At 45.1% G+C, this 22,004-nt stretch overlaps 1 protein-coding gene across 1 annotated transcript; it reads right to left on the reverse strand.

The window, feature by feature from the left end:
- Positions 1-1,178: 1,178 nt before the first annotated feature.
- tmem11 (transmembrane protein 11) lies at positions 1,179-18,774 on the reverse strand. Its single transcript, XM_070901298.1, has 2 exons — positions 18,656-18,774; positions 1,179-3,329 (listed from the first exon to the last, which is right to left on the reverse strand). Exons 1-2 carry the CDS (start codon positions 18,700-18,702, stop codon positions 2,813-2,815), a joined length of 564 nt encoding a protein of 187 aa, XP_070757399.1. The 5' UTR covers positions 18,703-18,774; the 3' UTR covers positions 1,179-2,812.
- Between the last annotated feature and the right edge of the window lie 3,230 nt (positions 18,775-22,004).

Consider the following 22,004-nt stretch of genomic DNA (forward strand, 5'->3'; position numbering starts at 1 on the left):
ATGTTACCATGATTGGGGGGGGGGGGGGGGACTTACCTGGCAAATAATGAAACAGACAAGATTGTAAGGGAAGCATATTCTACTGAATGGTGGTGTAAAGACATCTGTCACCTCCCTATCATTTTACATTTCATACAAAGCCAATCAGATTGAAAGGTGAAAGTTTCAGGTTCAATGATGAAAAGTCTCCTTAAAGCAATATTTCCACACGCCACGCTTAGAGATAAGCGGGAATTGCAATAAATAAAATATATTTTTCATAACAGGAAGTATAGAGGAGAAAAGGGCTGTGGATGATGAGTCATTGAGTATATTCAAGGCTAAGATAATAGATTTTTGGACACTAGGGAAATCAAGAGATATGGGAATCGGGCAGGAAAGTAGAGTGGAGATTGAAGATCAGCCATGATCTTATTAAATGGCAGAGCAAACGAAGGGCCGTATGGCCTACTCCTGCTCCTAATTATGTTCTTATTAAAGTCAGCATTGGACAGGCACTTTATACAGAACTCCACATAAAGTAAATTATACAGAGCCACACCTGAATGAGATGTGTTCTTTACAATACTGAATTATGTCAAGGAGTGAATTTTCATGGGGAGGGGGGCAGAGAGGGAGCGGGAGGGGGGCAGAGGGGAAAGGAGTCAAGAGTGGGAGAGAATGAAGGGGGAGGAAATAGGATAAGAATGAATACCACAAATGTTCCGAGGTTGTCTCTTGCTAGCAGTAACAGAACACGAACAGGGCAACCAACAACTCCCTTTGCAACAATCAGAATTACGTGACAATTCCGTAGAGCATGTTTCTCTTTTAATCTCACTTGATGTGTCCAAATAGAAAATGCTTTTAATTTGGCTGGGAAGTGTTTCAGTGTCATCAAACATCGCAAATACTTCAAGAAACCATTTGTTTGTTGGAAAAACGCAGACTAAGCAAGAAAGAAAATGCCTGCTTTGCATATCCTACTGCTTTCCAGAGTGGAAGGGAATTTACCCCAATACAAAAAGGTCAAACACAAAAGTTTTTTTTCAAGTATTTACCAAGAAAGTTAGTGTCAGTCACCATCAAGTATATCAATAGCTCAGGGTATAGTGTTTCACATTACGGAGCACAAACCACACGCCTGGAGGCGAATGTTAACCAAGTCACTTTAACATAATTTCGCAGTTCCAGCACCATTTCTTCTCATTCTTTATTGGATTGTCTAAGAATGTCCAAGTTACATGTATCTATAAAGTTTTCAAAAAAATTACTTTTTCTTAAAATATAATTTGCATAACGTGTCCAACAATCTTTGTGCCTGAAGTGTGCCATGTTTGATCAGACACGCGCCTTTGCCCCGCCGTACACACAAAGTTCATCACTGCATCGTATAAATACCATTCCCACAATGCAAGCCAAGGAAAAGAAATGCAAGCTTGTTTACGTTGCATTGTAATCCTAAAGTATTAGTACAACCTGAACCCACAATCTGGGGGCTCTGCCAATCCTCCATGTTACAATTTCAGAACTTTATGTTGCTTCCCATGTAATGTTACCATGAGGGATGAAAACAAAATCGTCAAACATGCAGTAAATACTGAGCCAGGCTGGAAAGGTCACCAAAGTCAAGATTAGGCATCTTGGTGAAATTGTGACAGCGTCCAAAATGTTCCCTTTTTATTGCCAAATAATAATAATAAAAAAAGAAGGTCTGCACGTTACAGCAATAGCTTATTTGCAGGGAAACTAGAACCAGACAATGTATACTATTGGCCGAATTCTAATTTCAAAGCTGTCTCGGATCTGGTTTGGAACTTGAGCGAAGAGGGACACTGTATCGCAGCATTGCTTCAACAGATTCTAACTCCAACATAACTCGGTGCACAGTTACTACAACAGAAGTGAGGGAAAGTGGCCGCAACGGAGCTTGGTTTTTTGTTCATGAAGAAAGCAGAGACCATTATATTTTTAAAAAACCACTGTGGATGAACCGATGTTACTGATAAAATTAAAATCCCATTGATGAGCATTTGGGTGCTGCACCTTTCTCACTGACCTTTTAAACCTCAGCACTCCTGACTACATCGCAGTGATCTGTAGTTTTAAAGAAAAAAGAGCCAAATGACAAGAGTTAACGCACATTAAATTCAGACACGCTAAGTCATTATCTGGCTTGCAAATGCATTTCATTCTATTGCCTTTAATGTGACAATTTCAATTGGAAACTGATTTGCTGCAGTTTCACTATTGAAGTAATAACAAAGTCAGGTTAAATGAATTCACCTCGAGTGCTCCAGCCTAGCACAGGAGATAAATTTGAAAATCACATTTTACATTTCATGTGCAATGTTTCTGAATCGCAGCAAGATCTGTTGGGAAGACCTACCAAAAGCCACTGAAATTTTGAAGATATACACACATTCAACTCTGAACATATACTCTGGACGCTGGTGGGAATTCTGTGCTGTAAAATGTTATGATTACAGCTCAAATAACTCCATGCAAGCCAAATAATGCCTATTTTTTGTTGGAAATGTGCAGAATATGAAAATAATTGAGGGTCATTTTTGCCTGCTCATCACCTGAAACATCTCAGTAGCTCTGCATATATTGAATTTCTTATGCAAAGGTCAGGTGTATACTGTGGTCTTTTAGAGGATCAGGATCATGGGGATGGGCAAGGACTAGTACGTGGACTGGAAACCTCAGTGCACAAGGGGAGATACTTCTGAAAATCTATTCGAGACCTTGTTCCTGCAGTCTCCACTGACCACAACTTGTCGTATGCAACGGTACTATTAGGTGGATGCAACTGCTCCGTTCGTCCCAATCATACTGCACAGATCTCGCAGATTTTCTTAACGCAGTACATCAAGGCTGCCAATGCTATTGTGTTGTGGAGTCTTTTCCTGTGAATGTCATCTTTTCTAACCAGAACCACGGGCGTAGACGAGGTGAGTGTGTTCAGGGGTAACCGGGAGAGTTTGCACGTGTCATACTCCACTTGGTACTTGCAGCAGGGGTCGAATTGCCACGAAATGCCGTAGAGAGCAGCGCAGGCCACACTGATGGCCCCGATAGGCAGGGTTACGTAACGGGTATACTCCGGGGCCAGTGCCAATGGGGTCAACAGGCAGACCGACCCCGCGATGACTGATGATTTGTGCAAGCAATTCCCGACTGTGATCCAGCGTGCCGTCTCGTCCCCAATGCGAGTTGGCTCGATAATAATATACTTGTATTGGGTCTCCAGGGCCTGCTCCAGCTCATATTCGAATTGCTCTTGTGCGTTCTCCCCGTTGTAGATTTCCCGGACAATATAGCAGTCTGTTGAATTCAGTGGCCCCCTGCACAGGATAAAAGGAAAGGCAACAGAAACATGTAAGATGGGAAATGGTGGAGACAAGAGAATCTCTAACAATCTTGGGCATCCATGGCAACTCTTGGGGGCCATCAGCCTAAAGAGGACAGCAAAATAGGATGCATTCGTTGCAGCAATTTCAGTTCATGTCACAGATTTTTTTTTTAAAGCTAGTTATTTATAACCTATCGTAATCAAAAAACTTAAAAGACAATGATTAATATGATCTGGTCATTGCTGTTTGTGGGAGCTTACTGTGCATAGGAGCTTGCTGTGTGCAAATTGGCTGCCGCTTTTCTTGCATTATAACTACACTTCAAAAGTACCTGATTGACTGTAAAGCGCTTTGGGACGTCCCAAGGTTTCGAAAGTCACTATATAAATGCAAGTCTTTCTTACTCAGAGGAGAACTAAGTAGATATGGAGCTCAGAGAATTACTAGTGCAGAATCACAACCACCATGAGAATTAACATCTTGCACTTACATTGTCGGTGTTGTGAAGTCAAACTTTTCCTCGATAAAATGTTAACTGAAATCATCTGGACTGCAGTTATATCCCAGCAATACCATTAGTAGCAACCATCAACAACTTAACGTAGTAAGTTTCCTAAGGCACGTCACAGGAGTGTTAGCAAACAAAATTTGACACCGAGCCACATAAGGAGATATTAGGCCAAAAGCTTGGACAAAGAGGTAGGTTTTAAGGAGCATCTTAACAGAGGAAAAAGAGGTAGAGAGGTTTAGGGAGGGAATTCCAGAGCTTGGGGCCTAGGCAGCTGAAGGCACGGCCACCAATGGTGGAGTGATTAAAATCAGGGATGCTCAAGGGGCCAGAACTAGAGGAGCGCAGATTATCAAAGACCACAGTGTATAATAAAACTGCCATTGTAGATTCCCCACCACAAGATGGAATACTTGGACAGAATTAGATATTGAAACTTCCATGAAAAAACAAGATACACATGACACGTTATGAATATACTCACACTTCGATTCAAAAATAAAGTTGATAAAAACAAGTTTTAAATGATTATCACCATCTATCTACAAATATATCTGACATTTCAAATATTCTCTCATCCCTGCTTGTGCAAATAATTACAGGATTTTCATTTGTGCAGATCAAATCAACACTAGTGGGGTTTCAAAGCCTGGAGCAGGAAGGAAAGATGCAGGCAAAGCAGCAGCTCCACAGTTTTGAGGTCCTGGGAGAGAATGCGTTAGTGGAGGAGACAATCTAAGGTGCAGGACAGTGAAGGAGAAAAAGTTAGAATGGGCTCCAAAAAAAATGTTTTTAATCTTAGCTGGTTCCTTGGAACACAAGAAGCCAGTGGTGTTTGGCTATCTGACATCAAGACCCAGATGAGCCAGAACTTCCTCCAGCTTAACGTCCCCGAAAAATGAAGCCATCCTCTTCTGCTCCTGCAGACACCGACATGCCTCTGGCTGTGACCCCATGAATCTCCCCAGCTGCCATCTTGGGCTTAGCCCAGAATTAGGGCCCCGTAGCAAGTCCACAACCCCAGGTTCCTCCATCAAACTTGATCTGTCACCAAGGCAGTTTTCTTTCACTTCAACACTGCCTACATCTGCCGCTACACCCTATCCCACTGACAAAATCCTAAACAATGCTTTTTTTTAAAATCGGGACTTTCAACATTCTACAGTTCATAAATTACTGCGGAGAGGAAAGACATTATCAGGAAGAGCAACATGCCCAAGGAATGCCTTTCTAAGCTGTGACATCTAACCAATAGGCCAAGTACTTTATAGGACACGAAGGAATGCCTTTCATTTTCCATCTTGAATATCTTACCAATTCCACCAAATCATGTCACATTTAAAAACTTCTTCACATCTCTCCTGAGCCTACGTTGCTCTTAAGTAATATTCCACTCAAAGTACCTCTGACAATGGAACACTAGTCTGTAGTGCACTAGATTATATGCTCAGCTTGTGCTATGAGGCTCAAACTGATAACCCTTTGACCCAGAAACAAAAGGATATTACCAGAGTTCAAATGACCCCCAAAATAAACTACTTAAAGCAAGAATACCCACATTCCTACATTACAACAGTGACTACACTTCAAAAAGTACTTAATTGACTGTAAAGCGCTTTGGAAAATCTGGTGGTCATGAGAACCTTTGCGATCAGAGCCAGGAATCAACAACTGGCCTTGGAGCTGACCTTTCTCAGGTGATAAGGTTCTGTTTGATGCAGATATACACTAGGTGCTTTAGTTGCATAAATGCAAGTCTTTTGTTTTTCCACAATAAATTTGCAATTTAACAACTTTAAGAGTTAGGTCAGTGAAATTTGCAAGAGCTTATGGGAAACTGGGCTCTTGCAGTGTCCTCTTATATTTTAACATTGCTCAATTTCCTCTCACTTTTGTCATTGGGCAACAAGAAGCTGCTAGATGAAAACAGAGGACTTTTAAAATTTTCTCTATAGAGCATGCAAGGGCTGCACCAAAGGTAAGTCAAGATGCAGCAATTGAGAGACCAATAGATGGATTGTGTTCATCTGTATAGTTGCACAATTTTGTTAAAAAATCCTACGCTGTTATTCTGTTAACTAAAGTATTTGATCAATCAGGGGTGAAAAGGAATCCTTTGGCTAGTGCCAATGACCGACCAATTGCGCTCCCCAGCAAACCCATGAGGGCATTGTCGAACTCTGGCGAGCATCTCACCCAGAAGACTGTAGTAAGGATCCATTGGCAAAGGGATTGTACAAGCTGGTGGGATGTACTTTGTAGATAAGATTGCCTTAATGGACAGTTTGAGAGCAGGCAGTGGACTGCATCACATCAATAATGGTAGGGCAACAGGCATTAACTGTGTTTATGTGAAATTCCCAACATCGGCTCTAGATAGAGAGAAGGGTGAAGGCCTTCGAGATCAGAGCCAGGAATCAACAACCGGCCTTGGAGCTGCCCTTTCTGAGGTGATAAGGCTCTGTCCGACGCAGATATACACTAGGTGGTCCAGTTGCAATTTCTAACCATGAGTGAAACCAAAACTATCAAGGAATTCTTGGCAGCATCAGTGGCTCTTCAGCTAGTTCTTTGGGTGGTCGGGGCACACATGTCAGCTGCTTCAAAGGTCTGCAGAGTGATCAGAAAGGATCAGGTTGGATTTCACTCTCATGGGGAATGTGCAGGGAAGTTTCCAAGAACCTCATAATGGTCAGGGAAAACGTACATTGCTTCTATCGAAAAGACTTTCAACCTAGTGACTCTTGCGACTTTCGTGAAGAAGTGTTAAGTTATGGGAGTACATGGCCAAATCTTGGATTTCTACAAGGGTGCAAGAAACTGTATGAACCTATCGTTCTCAAATCTGAGCAATGTCCCAACTGTTGAGTTATATCAGGCCCCAGCCTGTGAGCACCACCGGAGCAGGGGGGGGGGGGGGGGGGGGGCGGAAGGAGCAGCATGGCGGCCTGGCCCAGCAGTCTGCGCGGCCCCCGGCCTGCGAGCACCACCGGAGCAGGCCGGGGAGCAGAAGGAGCAGCGTGTGGGCATACCATTCTAGAGAGCAGCACGTGCTGGAGCAGGAAAGCAACGGCACTGAAGAGGGCGAATTGATTGGGCGTCACCAAGATTGGACGTCACTACGCTGTGCAAGATGAATTTGAGGGCGGGTTCTGGCCTGCACTGAATACCTGGCAAGGGCAGTCAGGCTCACTGGCAGGCATAGCTCTTTCCCAAAGCACCCCACATGAGCACCTGGATCAAACGAGTTGGTGATGAGTCAGCATGGCATGCAGCACTAGACATCTAGATAATCAAGAGGGCTGGTACATCACAACCTGCCCTGTATAGATCCTTCCACCACATAGAAGACTTGGGATGACAGATTCTGGAAGTTGTTACCTGGAAGTCCAGTTGGATAAGAGAACCCATGCTCATATACTGGGCTCACTGCCTAGAATGATAGGGCTGCAGAGAGACAATTCATTTATATAGCGCATTTAAGTGTATTAAAACATCCCAATCCAAGGTGCTTCACATGAGCGTTATCAAACAAAATTTGACACTGAGCCAGATAAGGAGATGTTAAGACAGACGTGAAGTAGGTTTTAAGGAGCGACTTAAAGGAGAAAAGAGAGGTAGAGACTGGGAGAGGTTCAAGGAGGGAATTGCAGAGCTGAGGGTCTCGGTAGCTGAAAGCACGTCCGCCAATGGTGGCGCGATTAAAATCGGGACTGTGCAAGAGGTCAGAATTGGAGGAGCGCTGATATCATAGAAACATAGAAAATAGGTGCAGGAGTAGGCCATTCGGCCCTTCAAGCCTGCACTACCATTCAATAAGATCATGGCTGATCATTCCCTCAGTACTCCTTTCCTGCTTTCTCTCCATACCCCTTGATCCCTTCAGCCGTAAGGGCCATATCTAACTCCCTCTTGAATATATCCAATGAACTGGCATCAACAACTCTCTGCACAGGGAATTCCACAGGTTAACAACTCTCTGAGTGAAGAAGTTTCTCCTCATCTCAGTCCTAAATGGCCTACCCCTTATCCTAAGACTGTGTCCTCTGGTTCTGGACTTTCCCAACATCAGGAACATTCTTCCCGCATCTAACCTGTCCAGCCCAGCAGAATCTCATACGTTTCTATGAGATCCCCTCGCATCCTTCTAAACTCCAGTGTATAAAGGCCCAGTTGATCCAGTCTCTCCTCATATGTCAGTCCAGCCATCCCAGGAATCAGTCTGGTGAACCTTTGCTGCACTCCCTCAATAGCAAGAACGTCCTTCCTCAGATTAGGAGACCAAAACTGAACACAATATACAGGTGAGGTCTCACCAAGGCCCTGTACAACTGCAGTAAGACCTCCCTGCTCCTATACTCAAATCCCCTAGCTATGAAGGCCAACATACCATTTGCCTTCTTCACCGCCTGCTGTACCTGCATGCCAACTTTCAATGACTGATGAACCATGACACCCAGGTCTCGTTGCACCTCCCCTTTTCCTAATCTGCCGCCATTCAGAGAATGTGTGTTTTTGCCCCCAAAGTGAATAACCTCACATTTATTCACATTATACTGCATCTGCCATGCATTTGCCCACTCACCTAACCTGTCCAAGTCATCCTGCAGCCTCTTAGCGTCCTCCTCACAGCTCACACCGCCACCCAGTTTAGTGTCATCTGCAAACTTGGAGATATTACACTCAATTCCTTTATCCAAATCATTGATGTATATTGTAAAGAGCTGGGGTCCCAGCACTGAGCCCTGCGGCATTCCATTAGTCACCACCTGCCATTCCGAAAGGACCCGTTTATCCCGACTCTCTGCTTCCTGTCGGCCAACCAGTTCTCTACCCACGTCAGTACATTAGCCCCAATACCATGTGCTTTGATTTTGCACACCAATCTCTTGTGTGGGGCCTTGTCAAAAGCCTTTTGAAAGTCCAAATACACCATATCCACCAGTTCTCCCTTGTCCACTCTGCTAGTTACAGCCTCAAAAAATTCCAGAAGATTCGTCAAGCATGATTTCCCTTTCATAAATCCATGCTGACTTTCCATCTTAATAAAGAATTCTGCCATATTATGGTCACTCTTCCCCAAGGGGCCTCGCCCAACAACATTGCCAATTAGTCCCTTCTCATTACACATCACCCAGTCTAGGATAGCCAGCTCTCCAGTTGATTCCTCGACATATTGGTGTAGAAAACTATCCCTAATACATTCCAGGAAATTCTCCTCCACCGCATTGCTACCAGTTTGGTTAGCCCAATCAATATGTAGATTAAAGTCGCCCATAACTGCTGTACCTTTATTGCACACTTCCATTATTTCTTGTTTGATGCTATCCCCAACCTCACTATTACTGCTTGGTGGTCTGTACACAACTCCCACTAACGTTTTCTGCCCTTTGGTATTCTGCAGCTTCACCCATACCGATTCCACATCATCCAAGGTAATGTCCCTCCTTACTATTGCATTCATTTCCTCTTTAACCAGCAACGCCACCCCGCCTCCTTTTCCTTTCTATCTCTCCTTCCTAAATGTTGAATACCCCTGGATGTTGAGTTCTCAGCCTTGGGTCACCCTGGAGCCATGTCTCCGTGATGCCAATTACATCATATCCGTTAACTGCTATCTGCGCAGTTAATTCGTCCACCTTATTCTAAATACTCCTCACATTGAGGCACAGAGCCTTCAGGCTTGCCTTTTTAACACACTTTACCCTTTTAGAATTTTGGTGTAATGTGGCCCTTTTTGGTTTTTGCCTTGGGTTTCTCTGCCCTCCACTTTTACTATTCTCCTTTCTATCCTTTGCTTCTGCCTCCATTTTATTTCCCTCTGTCTCTCTGCATAGGTTCCCCTCCCCCTGCCATATTAGTTTAACTCCTCCAACAGCACTAGCAAACACTCCCCCTTGGACATTGGTTCCGGTCAGAGAGTTGTAGGTCGTTAGAGATAGGGAGGGACGAGGCAATGAATGGATTTGAAAACAAGGATGAGAATTTTAAAATCGAGGAGTTGTTTATCCGGGAGCCAATGTAGGTCAGCGAGAACAGGGGTGATGGGTGAACGGGACTTGGTGCGAGTTAGGATACAGGCAGAGTTTTGGATGAGCTTAAGTTTATGGAGGGTGGAAGATGGAATGCTGGCCAGGAGTGCTTTGGAATAGTCAAGTCTAGAGGTAACAAAGGCATGGATGAGTGTTTCAGCAGATGAGATGAGACAGGGGCAGAGTCAGATGATGTGACAGAGGTGGAAGTACACGGTCTTGGTGATGGCAAGCAGTTGCTGCTAAAGTTCTGCACCTTTAACTAGTGGTACACCATTCAGTGGGGTACAGTGTGCATTCATGCAGTAGTCAGCAATGATGGTGGCAATGCAGCCATTTTACCAGTTCTGCTGCTCACATGTCATGAGTGAGCAGCCTCTAGTAACTATCATCTATCTAGGAAAGACCCAAACCTAGTCAATCCTCGGTGACAAACATAGTAATCCAATGTCCGCTTCAGGTGGGTCTGCAGTACTCGACAGCACTGCTGGTGATTGAGCCAACAGTTTCCATACTTGCCCCCACCCTAAGCTTAGATTCTGGCAACTGTAGGATTTGTATCACAGGTCACACACACATTACCCAAAGGATCCTAGGAGTTGTAAGGCATTTTATTAAAAGAGCGACAGTTTTAACCATAACCAGATACAACACGCGATTAAAACAGATATAGTAGACATACAACCCGTGACAGATGAGAGCGATCTACGACCCAGAACGGAACAAACGGATGGACAGAAAGGCAGAATGGTGGTCTCAGATTGGGTGGATCCCCGCAGCCCGTGGCAGTGGTCCCTACTGTTTGGTCGCTCCCCGAGCTGCTGGAGGTTATTAGGCCGAAATCAACATTGATCCACCCCAGAGGTCGAGCTTGACCAAGGTGTTGGGCCATAGCCAGCATATATCCACACAGGCGAAACCCTTCCCCTAACTGCCTATTTCTCTCTCTCTCGGTCACTTGTTTATATACCTTATTTCGATGGGCTGGTGGATAACTGGTGTCAATCATTTTTACCCATTCCATGGTCAAATTACTGGGGAGTGAGTCCCTCTGACAGCCCGCTCCCAAAGTCAGCTATTTCCCTTTCTCTGTTCTAAACATCATTGTTGTTCTTCGACAGACATTTTGCTTATCCTACAGTAACTCGCTGCCCCCCTTATCAGTTTAGTCATGTCGACTGGGAGGCCTGTTTTTCCGAGTCCTGACCTTGTAGCGACCTTAGTCCTCTGTGTAGCTCTTATCTGATGTGGCTGGAATTTCTCCTGAGTCATCAGCCGGATCTCATCTGCTGAGTTGGCATACCTACCTTTGTTGAATCTCTTTTAGAACTTGCAGTTTCTTTGGATTTAAAGATTTCTTACACAACCTATACTTAAACGCTCTAGACTTGGGGAAGTGAGGTGCATCTCAGAGAGTAAGTATGTCCTCCGTACTGGACAAGCTATTAGTATGGATGTCTCAGCAGCTTTGGAGACTTAAAGATAGTGAAGGGTTTCTGTAAATCAGATATCTGGCTGACCAAAACAAAGAGCAACACTGTACGCATCTGCTAGATTGTAGTTAACGCGCAAATATATTTGTAGACAAACTGTTCCTATGCAATTTTAAAATGTATTTGGGATACAGCCGTTGCAATGCCACAGAATCAATAGGAGCTGTGATTCAAGTGGCAAGCTCCAGACCAAGAGCACAGATGACCTGGGGTACCACCACTGCTATATCAGACATTGCCAAGCTCTTCAGGGGAGCTGCCAGTCTTTAGGTGTTTCCAAACCCCCTTTTCTTAAACTTTCTCTCCCTCACACTCCACATGTGTCCCCTTAAATGTTCATGAAATTTATCTGTTCTTACCTCCCCCATCTTTCATTTCTTCATCCAATTTTTGTCACATCAAGGGCCCAAGTTTCCACATGATTTGCGCCTGATTTTTAGGAGCAGCTGGTGGAGAACGGACTATCTTAGAAATTGCAATTCTCCACATTTTTTTTTCTGCAGTTCTAGTCAGTTAGAACAGTTTCACTTTGGAACAGAATTTTTTCTTCAAAAGGGGGCGTGTCCGGCCACTGACGCCTGATTTCAAAGTTTCCACAGTGAAAACGTACTCCAAACTAACTTAGAATGGAGCAAGTGAAGATTTTTGTCGAACTGAAAAAACCTTGTCTACACATTAAAAAAATCAGGCGCAGGTTACAAATTAGGCGTCCAGAACGAGGTGGGGGGGGGGGGGCGGTAAGGGAAGTCATTAAATTCTATAATAAATCCTTATTTATACTTATACAAATATTATACAAATAAATCCAACCTGAATAAAAATTTATAGGCAAAGAAAAGATTAAATAAACCATCTTCCTACCTGTGTGAAAGTGCTTCAGTCAGGGAGAATGCTGCAGGAAGCCTCACAAGTTGAGGCAGCCGTTCGTTCCCGCGGGGGGGGGGGGGGGGGAAGGAGGCAGCCGTTCATTCCAGCTGGGGGGGGGGGGGGTGGGGGGAGGAGGAGGAAGCCGTTCCCGACGGCGGGTGGGGGAAGGAGACAGTGAGAAGGCTGCAGGAAGCCTCACAAGTTCAGCAGCCATTTCCTGACGGCGGCGGCGGGGGGGGGAGGAAGGCCGTCGGGAAACGACTGCCTCAACTTTCTGAGGCTTCCTGCAGCCTTCTCACTGCTGCAAGAAGCCTCAGTGCTGATGGCAATGTGCTTTTATTAAAAAATGTTCAAAAATTAAACAGCTACAAAGAACTACAAAAATGGCCGAGTGCCAATGTTTCCTTCACACTGCGCGTGCGCGAACGCACCAACGCGCACGCGCAGGGTTGCCAGCAGGAAAAAAAACTAATTTAAATGGTACCCGCCCCCTCCCACTTACAAAATCGGCGCGAGTGGTAGGCTCCGCCCCCCTGGGCGCCGCACCAAGCAGACATGGAGTTGCAGGGCGCTCCAAAATCGCGCGTTTTTTTTCCGGCGCGAAAAACGGTTTTTTATCGTGTGGAAACTTGGGGCCATTCACTCCTGTGGCCTCAAACAAAAAAGAAATGCTCACCTCCCTCACAAAACAATATAACCCTAATCACTACTTGCAAAGTGGATCACTGGCCTTCACCAAGCTTTCTCATATAGAAAACAGTTATTGGAAAATACAAAGCTGACACCCCACATTTAACATAGAAACTGAGATCGACCATTTAGCCATTGCACAAAATGAAAAATAAAGGCTCAAAATAAAAGGAGTCAGAGTAGGGCAAATTAAAGACATCCTACTGCTGGCCCAACAGGTTAATCAAGAACAGGGAATGTTGTGTAGCACAAGTAGATTTAGAGGTGAATACCTCAGTCACAACTTGTCTCATTACATTTGGTGAAGATGGCTTCAGATTTAGGATAAGATTGCAAAAACTTGCTGAAAGAAATATAGAACTAAACCATGTATGCTGGAGTCTGACAACTATTTTTGAACGCTTTATCATATGACAAGTAGTTACAAATTTTACTTCCTCTGTGCAGCCCCCGGCCTGCGAGCACCATCGGAGCAGGCCGGGGAGCGGAAGGAACAGCGTGGCGAGTACCACTCCAGGGAGCAGCACTTGCTGGAGCAGGAGAGCAACGGCAGTGAAAAGGGACGTCATCAAGGTCCAGGTTGGTGATTGGAACATGGGCAGGTACTGAAGGAGCGGCGAGGTCGAGGCGAAGGAGCGGCGAGAGATTGTAGAGGGACGTGATCGGGGCCCAGGAGAGGTGTGAGCTCGGGGCCCAGGAGAGGCGAGGGCCCAGGGGCAGCTCGGGCCAGCCCACACGGAGATATGCGTGCGCATTAGGTCTGTCCAGCAGAGCTGGTGCCCGGTAGTCTTGGTTAATCCTTGTTACTGGACCAAGACCTAGCTCTGTCAAGCCCGTGTGGTGGCTGGTGAGCAACGGTCACCACATGTTAAAAAAATCCAAGCACAGGCATCTTCCACCCTTCAAGATTTAATTCGGACCTGGAATTTTAGGTCCATCATTGAAACACCTGTGAACTTCTTTACGTGGGAGCAAGTCATCCTCGATTCGAGGGACTGCCTATGATGAGGATGACAAATTTTACCTCAACATCCAACTGCTACTGCTCACATTTCCACGGCAGACTGAGTTCAATCAGTAAACTTTCTGCAACTCTTATTGTACAAGCACCACGTCTTGTAACATTACATATTTCCAAGAAAGGTGCAAGCATCGTATCTTCAGTGGGAAAAGTTAATTGACCAAAAAATGCTCAAGTTAGTTAATGCCGCAGCCTGAACGTACTTAGAATTATGGCACCTCAACAACCACCTTAAACATTCATGCCGGCGCCTGCAGTGTGTACCATCTACAAAATGCACTGCAGCAACTCGCCAAGGCTTCTTCGGCAGCACCTCCCAAACACGCGACCTCTACCACCTAGAAGGACAAGGGCAGCAGGCGCATGGGAGCACCATCACCTGCAAGTTCCCCTCCAAGTCACGCGCCATTCTGACTTGGAAATATTTTGCCATTCCTTCATTATTGCTGGGTCAAAATCCTGGAACTCCCTCCCTAACAGCACTGTGGGAGTACCGTCACCACACACTTCAGTGACTCACCACCACCTTCTCAAGGGTAATTAGGATTGGGCAATAAATGCTGGCCTTGCCATGACGCCCACATCTGGTGAATGAATAAAAAAAAATGTTGATCAAAGGGCAAAAATGTTTTTAGACTAACAATTGGTACACTGAAGTCTTTGCAATAAATATAAAATTACTAGGTGTTTAGATATATAGGATAGGTCAACTTTAAAAGCCAAGGTGGCGTTGCTGTCAGTTGAAGGAAGAGGTCCTTCACAACAAATAATAACTGCAGCAGTTCAAGCTGTTTAGGTGCACTACATAGGGTAGCAACAGCAAGCTTTCAAAGGGTTATGCTCTCAAGTTCTTCGCATGAGCTATTTTGTACTCTCCACATTTAATGGGAATTCCAGGTAAAGAACATTTTCTTTTCTAAATACAGAGATGGACCTCTCTGGTCTGGAAACATCCGTGGTTCGGCATTATGCCGCTTTGCTTGGGCGGCGTCCTAGTTTACCGCGCTTCCTCGTTCTCAGTGTTCAGTGAAGTAACTGGGCCGGGTAACGAAAGGGCAGGTGGCTGACTGAGGTGCCGAAGCTGGGCCCGAGGGGAGGGGTTATATAAAAAAAAAGAGGACTAAACCACGCATTAATTAATAAATGTGGCTGGGCGATTTCTACACCGAGAAGGAGCGAGGCCCGAATTTCGCAGCCAGAAGTGGCGGAGGCGTTCAGGAGCCTGGGCGCTGTCTACAGATACCGGTATGCCTAGGCTAGGCGTGACCTCCCATGGCTCGGCAAATTCCCGATTTCGGCACCGGTCAGGTCCCGAGGATGCCAGACCACAGAGGTCCAACCTGTAAACTAAAAATGTAGTATAACGCAGACTGCAGCAATTTAAGAAACTAGAAAGAATGGGACATAAACAAGCTCAGCACATGTGTTGCCTAGTATTTTTCAGGACATGTCATTCTGCCATGATGAGCTGCAGCACAATTGATACATGGACATATAGAGTAATTCACTGTGAAATGCTTAAATTTACGTCGGGCAGCAATGCGGTGATAAGCAGAACACTATCATATCCACTGCACGTCAACACTGAATGACTTGGCAAACATGCTGCTTGCCAAACTTAAACTGCCACACACATGTGAATGCCAAGTTATAGGTGCATGACCGTACAATGTACCCTGTTGAAAAACAACAGTATTTACCAAAACAAGCAGCTCCAGCTTAAGAAATAATTTTAATTTAAGAAGGTATTAAGATTTAACATTTAAGTTAAACTGAAGTACAAAAGACCCTGGAACAGAAAGCAGTGACTGCAATACCACGGGGGCCGGGGGGGTGAAAGTGTGGGGGTGAAAAGAGGGGGCCAGCAAACCCAGGATCCATTACACACTGATTAGGAAGTTAATTAACCATGGCAAGAGCCCAGAAGATGCAAGCTAGCGCAAAGAAGGGAACCACAGTTGATTGGTCCAAGCTCTACTGCTGACTGTGCATCACTGTGGGTTGTACAGAACGAGGCCATTCAGCCACTATGTCGGCGCTAGCTATTACAAAACATGAACCAGCGAATACTGAGTATTTTACTGTCCACTCCACAGTGATAGTATGCAGCACAACTTAAGAGACGGTACACTGTTCTACCAATTTAATATCAGTCCTGATATCTTCCGCAGGGCATGAAGCCCTAGAGCATGGGACTGTCTTTATAAGCTACTTAGGAGCATACAATGGAGGCTTGTGGGCCAGGTCTAAAATTTAACATCAACATTCCCATTGATTTGTTTATATCTCAAGCTGTTCACAGTAAAGTCTGGATGTCCTGGTTTAGGAATTATCCACCAATGAGATTATAGCACAAAAATAGCCCTTTTCCAATCTCCAGCGTCACCAAATTCAAATGGAGAAATCCAGCGAGTAAGAAATATCGGTGCAAATAGAAGTTATAGTCGCTTGCATTTCAGGTTGCTTATGCTCCATAGTATGGAAACCGGTTAGTGTGCTTATTCACCAAAATAATTTTAACACAGCACTTCGAGTGTGAATGTTAGCATTCTTTCTGGATGAGATGACTGCCCCCACAACTGGACATAAAAGATTGCATGGCACTATTTCGAAGAAGAGCAGGGGAGTTCTCCCCGGTGTCCTGGCCAATATATTTATCCCTCAATCAACATCACTAACAAAACAGATTATCTGGTCATTATTGGCTGCCGCGTTTCCTACATTAGAACAGTGACTGCACTTCAAAAAATATTTCATTGGCTGCGAAACACTTTTGGACATCCTGACTTCACGAAAGGTGCTATATAAATGCAAATCTTTCTTTCTTTTCTAATATCGTGTTAAGACAGTAGGATTATAATTTGTCATTCTCCTTACAGGATATCTATGGGACACCATTTTTTGTTGTTTAAAAGTTCTTTTTTTAATTAAAGAAAATTCCTAGAATTTTATTTCCACTTTTCATTTTTAAATTAGGTTGAGGCAAGAAAATGATTGAAACATTGCCAGTGAAAATTGAAGGACATTCTTGTTGTCAAAATACTCAGCAACTTCTGCAGATTTATTCCATTAATTTCTTTTATGGTCATGAACTTTCAATTTTTTTTTAAACTAATTTAATTTCATTAAATAAATTAGATGTCAAATATGAAGAGATGAGAGAAATGCTACTGAACAAATAATTTCTAAATGTGGCTGAATTATGTCAAGATCTAAAATCTCAAGATTTATAAATATTGCGTTTTAGGAAATTGCAATTTACAACACCTCTAATATTGTTAATACTCAACAGTGGTCGGTAGTTTTCATGCAACAGCACAGAACTGCCTTTAGTGTTTAAAAGAGGAATACTTTTAAAGCCAGCATCGCACCAAAGATGTCATTTAAAAAAAAATCAGGTGTGTGTGTGGGTCCAATCTATGTTTTGTTCGATTTGCTTTTGTGTGTTTTGAAACATAAGAGTACTGATGACATTTAGGCACCTGGTTTGAAGGCTTGACTGAGCCTGATCTTGCAGGGAAATGAAATTAACTGGAGGCTGCTTCATCACCGACTGGATGTGCTTACTTTGAGCCGTTGAACCTTTGAGCTCAAACTGACACTACCAATCTCACCAATTCTTGCAGACTAAATTGAAATACACACAAAAGGAAAAAGTTCCTTTTGTAGTAATGGATTCATTTTACAATTGATACAGGTGGCAAGATATCCTTTTAACAATAAAAAACCCCACTAATTTACATTCCTATGGTATAAATAGAACCTATAGTAAATATGTGATACTGCACCTATTTATAACTCACCGATAGGAGGTTTACCTACACATCACCCTCTTGAAATATAAATAGACACACCACATTGGTCCATTCTACTTCGGATCAATTCCTTACCCGGAAGAGGCCAAGACCCCTTTTAAGTCTCGTTGTCTTAACAATTGTGCCCCTTTTCTCTTGTCTGAGCCACAAGGACAGAAGTGCTTTGCCCCAAAACTGGAGGGCCAAACGGTGCAGCAGCTCCCACTCAGCCCGTCTGATCGATTCATGGAGTCAGAGAACAGTGCAGCACAGAAAGGAGGCCCTTCGGCCCATCTTTCAAAGAGCAATCCCACTGAGACCCACTTTTTGGTGGACAATCTAGGCACTAGGCCGCCAAGGGGGGGTGGGGAGGAGGGTGATTTGAAGTGTGATTTCCCCCTCCACATTACAGCAGCAACTTCACTTGACAAAGTACTTCATTGGCCTGTAAAGCGCTGGGGGGAAGGGGAGGGGAGGAGGAGGGCGTCCTGAGGTGGTGAAAGGTGCTACATAAATGCAAATCTTTATCTCACACCCACACACACAGCCCCAACACCCACATCCTGGTAAAACTAAGTCCCTTCAAATGGCTCCCAATGGCGAGTTTGTAAGCTTGGAGAAAAGCGGAGAATGAAGAGCTTCCGTTTTGATCAGGAGGGTGCTCGCTTTCAACCTTTACAAAAATCACGGCCCTCTCCTCCTCCTCCTCCCTCTGCCTTGCCTGGGGTAGGCCGGTAAATGTGCAACTTCACCCTCACCCTCCTCGACTCAACACCACGGGCCGCCATCGCTCGCTCCCCCTTCCCTCCAACAAAAACAAGGCGCCCAGGCCTTCGGCCCTCGTCATGTTTTTTTCCCCCCCCCCATCTCCCCCTCAAAATAAAGAGGCTTGAGATTGGCGCGGACACTGACCTTTCCCTGGTCCCTGTGACACCGCGCCTCCTTCCCCAAGCCGCCATCTTGACGAGCGTCCAGGGAAGGAATTCTTTTTCTCTCCGCTCCTCCTTTTCGCCCGCTCCTCCTCCCCCCCGCCGCTGGGCCCGGGCCGCCGCGCGCACTGCCCGCTGGGAGTTGTAGTCCCCTGCCGCCCGGCAGCGCCTGTACCGCGCTGTCCTGCAGACTACAGCCCCCACACTGCAACGCGCGCCCGCCCCCATCAAACGCCCAATCAGAGGCAAGGACACCGCGACGGGTCGCTGTTTGCACCTACTTCGCTTGCAATTTTGAAGGGACGGTGTCGCTGTTGAGCGCGATATTCCATTTCACTGCTGACTCTTTTTGTCTATTTGAATTAAGACTTGCAATTCCATAGCGCCTTTCAAAAACCACCGGACGTCCCAAAAGCACTCTGCAGCCAATAAAATACTTTCTGAAGTGTAGTTAAGCGCGCACAACCAATACAAACTGTAACTTAACATAAAAGTTGCAAGGAAACTTACAAGTTAAAATTAAACTACTGTTCCTTGGGGTGATGATGCACCCTGGTCCCCTCGGCGCCCACCGGTCGCAGAAGGCCTCGAGCGTACTGATGGACACCGCGTGCTCCATCTCCGGGAACCGAGATGAGGAGAAACTTCTTCACTCAGAGAATTGTGGACCTGTGGAATTCTCTACCACAGAAAGTTGTTGGGGCCAGTTTGTTAGATATATTCAAAAGGGAATTAGATGTGGCCCTCATGGCTCAAGGGCTCACGGGGTATGAAGACAAAGCAGGAATGGGGTACTGAAATGCATGATCAGCCATGATCATATTTAATGGTGGTGTAGGCTCGAAGGGCCGAATGGCCTACTCCTGCACTTATTTTCTATGTTGCTATGACACCCGGGCGCAACGTAGCCACGGAGGAGAGGCAGACAGTCGGGCTGGACGACCTCCTCGACCGCCCGTGGCCTGGACCAGTTGATGGCCACCTTGGCCAGGCCGAGGAGCAGTCCCACAAGAAAGTCTTCCAGCTTGCCCACTCCTTCTCACCCCCACACCAGTTGACCAAAGATCAGGAGCGTGGGACTGAAGTGCAACCAAAAATTGAGGAGCAGCCCCTTCAAGTAATGGAAGAGGGGCTCAATGTCACTGTCGACTCTTCTTGCTGGCAATTGCCTAGTTAAAGTTCAGCATGTGCCCTCTTTTTAAAAGGGCACAACCAATAAAGACTGTAACTTAACAAAATTTTAAATAAATTTTTAAAAAATCAAATTAAAATGTTATTCCCGGGGGTGATGATGCACTCCAGTCACTTGATGTCACTGCCGACTCCTTCTCAAACGACAACCATGTGCCCCCTTGTTAAAGGTGTACAACCAATACAATCTGTACATGAACGAGACAGTTTAAATGAACCTTAATAAATTAGATTAACATGCTAGTTCCGGTGGTAATGATGCACTCCAGTCCCTCCGTTTGCGGAAGGCCTCAAGCGTGCCGGTGGACACTGCGTGCTCCATCTCCAGGGTCAGCCGGGGATGAACGTAACTGCGGAAGAGAGGCAGGCAGTTGGGCCGAATGACCCCCTCGATCTGGACCTGTTAATGGTCACTTTGGCCAGGGCCAGGAGCAGTCCTACAAGGAGGTCTTCCGACTTGCCTGCTGCCCCCTGCAACTGGTGCCCAAAGATCAGGAGTGTGGGACTTAACAAAAATGTTAAAGGAACCTTAACAAATCAAATTAAAATATTATTCCCGAGGGTGATGATGCACTCTGGTCCCTCGATGTCACTGCTGGTGCAGCAGTGCCTGCAGGCTAATTCCTAAGGAGTGTGGTGGGGATAGTGGAGATGAAGTATAATGTGGATAAATGTGAGGTTATCCACTTTGGTGGTAAAAACAGAGAGACAGACTATTATCTGAATGGTGACAGATTAGGAAAAGGGGAGGTGCAAAGAGACCTGGGTGTCATGGTACATCAGTCATTGAAGGTTGGTATGCAGGTGCAGCAGGCGGTTAAGAAAGCAAATGGCATGTTGGCCTTCATAGCAAGGGGATTTGAGTACAGGGGCAGGGAGGTGTTGCTACAGTTGTACAGGGCATTGGTGAGGCCACACCTGGAGTATTGTGTACAGTTTTGGTCTCCTAACCTGAGGAAGGACATTCTTGCTATTGAGGGAGTGCAGCGAAGGTTCACCAGATTGATTCCCGGGATGGCGGGACTGACCTATCAAGAAAGACTGGATCAACTGGGCTTGTATTCACTGGAGTTCAGAAGAATGAGAGGGGACCTCATAGAAACATTTAAAATTCTGACGGGGTTAGACAGGTTAGATGCAGGAAGAATGTTCCCAATGTTGGGGAAGTCCAGAACCAGAGGTCACAGTCTAAGGATAAGGGGTAAGCCATTTAGGACCGAGATGTGGAGGAACTTCTTCACCCAGAGAGTGGTGAACCTGTGGAATTCTCTACCACAGAAAGTTGTTGAGGCCAATTCACTAAATATATTCAAAAAGGAGTTAGATGAGGTCCTTACTACTAGGGGGATCAAGGGGTATGGCGAGAAAGCAGGAATGGGGTACTGAAGTTGAATGTTCAGCCATGAACTCATTGAATGGCGGTGCAGGCTAGAAGGGCCGAATGGCCTACTCCTGCACCTATTTTCTATGTTTCTATGTTTCTCTAAGCTGCTGTATTCCTTTTGATTTGTTAATGTGCTTGTGTTGATCAACGTCGTTAAAAGGAGCAGAGCTGTTTAGGAACATGATCAAGGGCTATATGATAGGTGCATATATGAATGATGGTGCATATATGACCTGAACCTTATAAATCCTGAGCCAACAGGACCATGGCAATGTCTGCCAAGGATTGGAGTCAGTGAGGAATGGTCAGAGAAACATATTGTAAAGTGAATATATTGTGGAGCTTAGCTTGGTTTAACTTTGTGGGGTAAGGAGAAACTTTGCAAAAACTCAGTTAGTTGGTTGCACTCTCACCTCTGGATCAGAAGGTTGTATGTTTAAGGCCCAAACTAGAGTTTAGATTGTAAATCTGAAAGAGATTGTTGCATTGCCATTCTTCACAAGAGATGATAAATCATGGTGCTGTCTGCCTGTTCTGAAGATTCAGGTGGATGTTAAACATCCCAGGGTCGTATTCCAAGTGAGAGTGCTTCCTCAAACAATACTGGCAAAAACAGATTAGTTGGTTATTCATTTCATTGCTTGGCTGTAGATTATTAATGTCTATTTGGTTGGTCTATCCAACAACAATTATTGCACTTCAAAAGTAATTAATCACGTGAAATACTTTGAGCCATTTTAACATGATAAGGTACAAC

The sequence above is a fragment of the Pristiophorus japonicus genome, chromosome 15 (genome assembly GCF_044704955.1).
Source record: "Pristiophorus japonicus isolate sPriJap1 chromosome 15, sPriJap1.hap1, whole genome shotgun sequence".
NCBI classification, from domain to species: Eukaryota; Metazoa; Chordata; class Chondrichthyes; family Pristiophoridae; genus Pristiophorus; species Pristiophorus japonicus.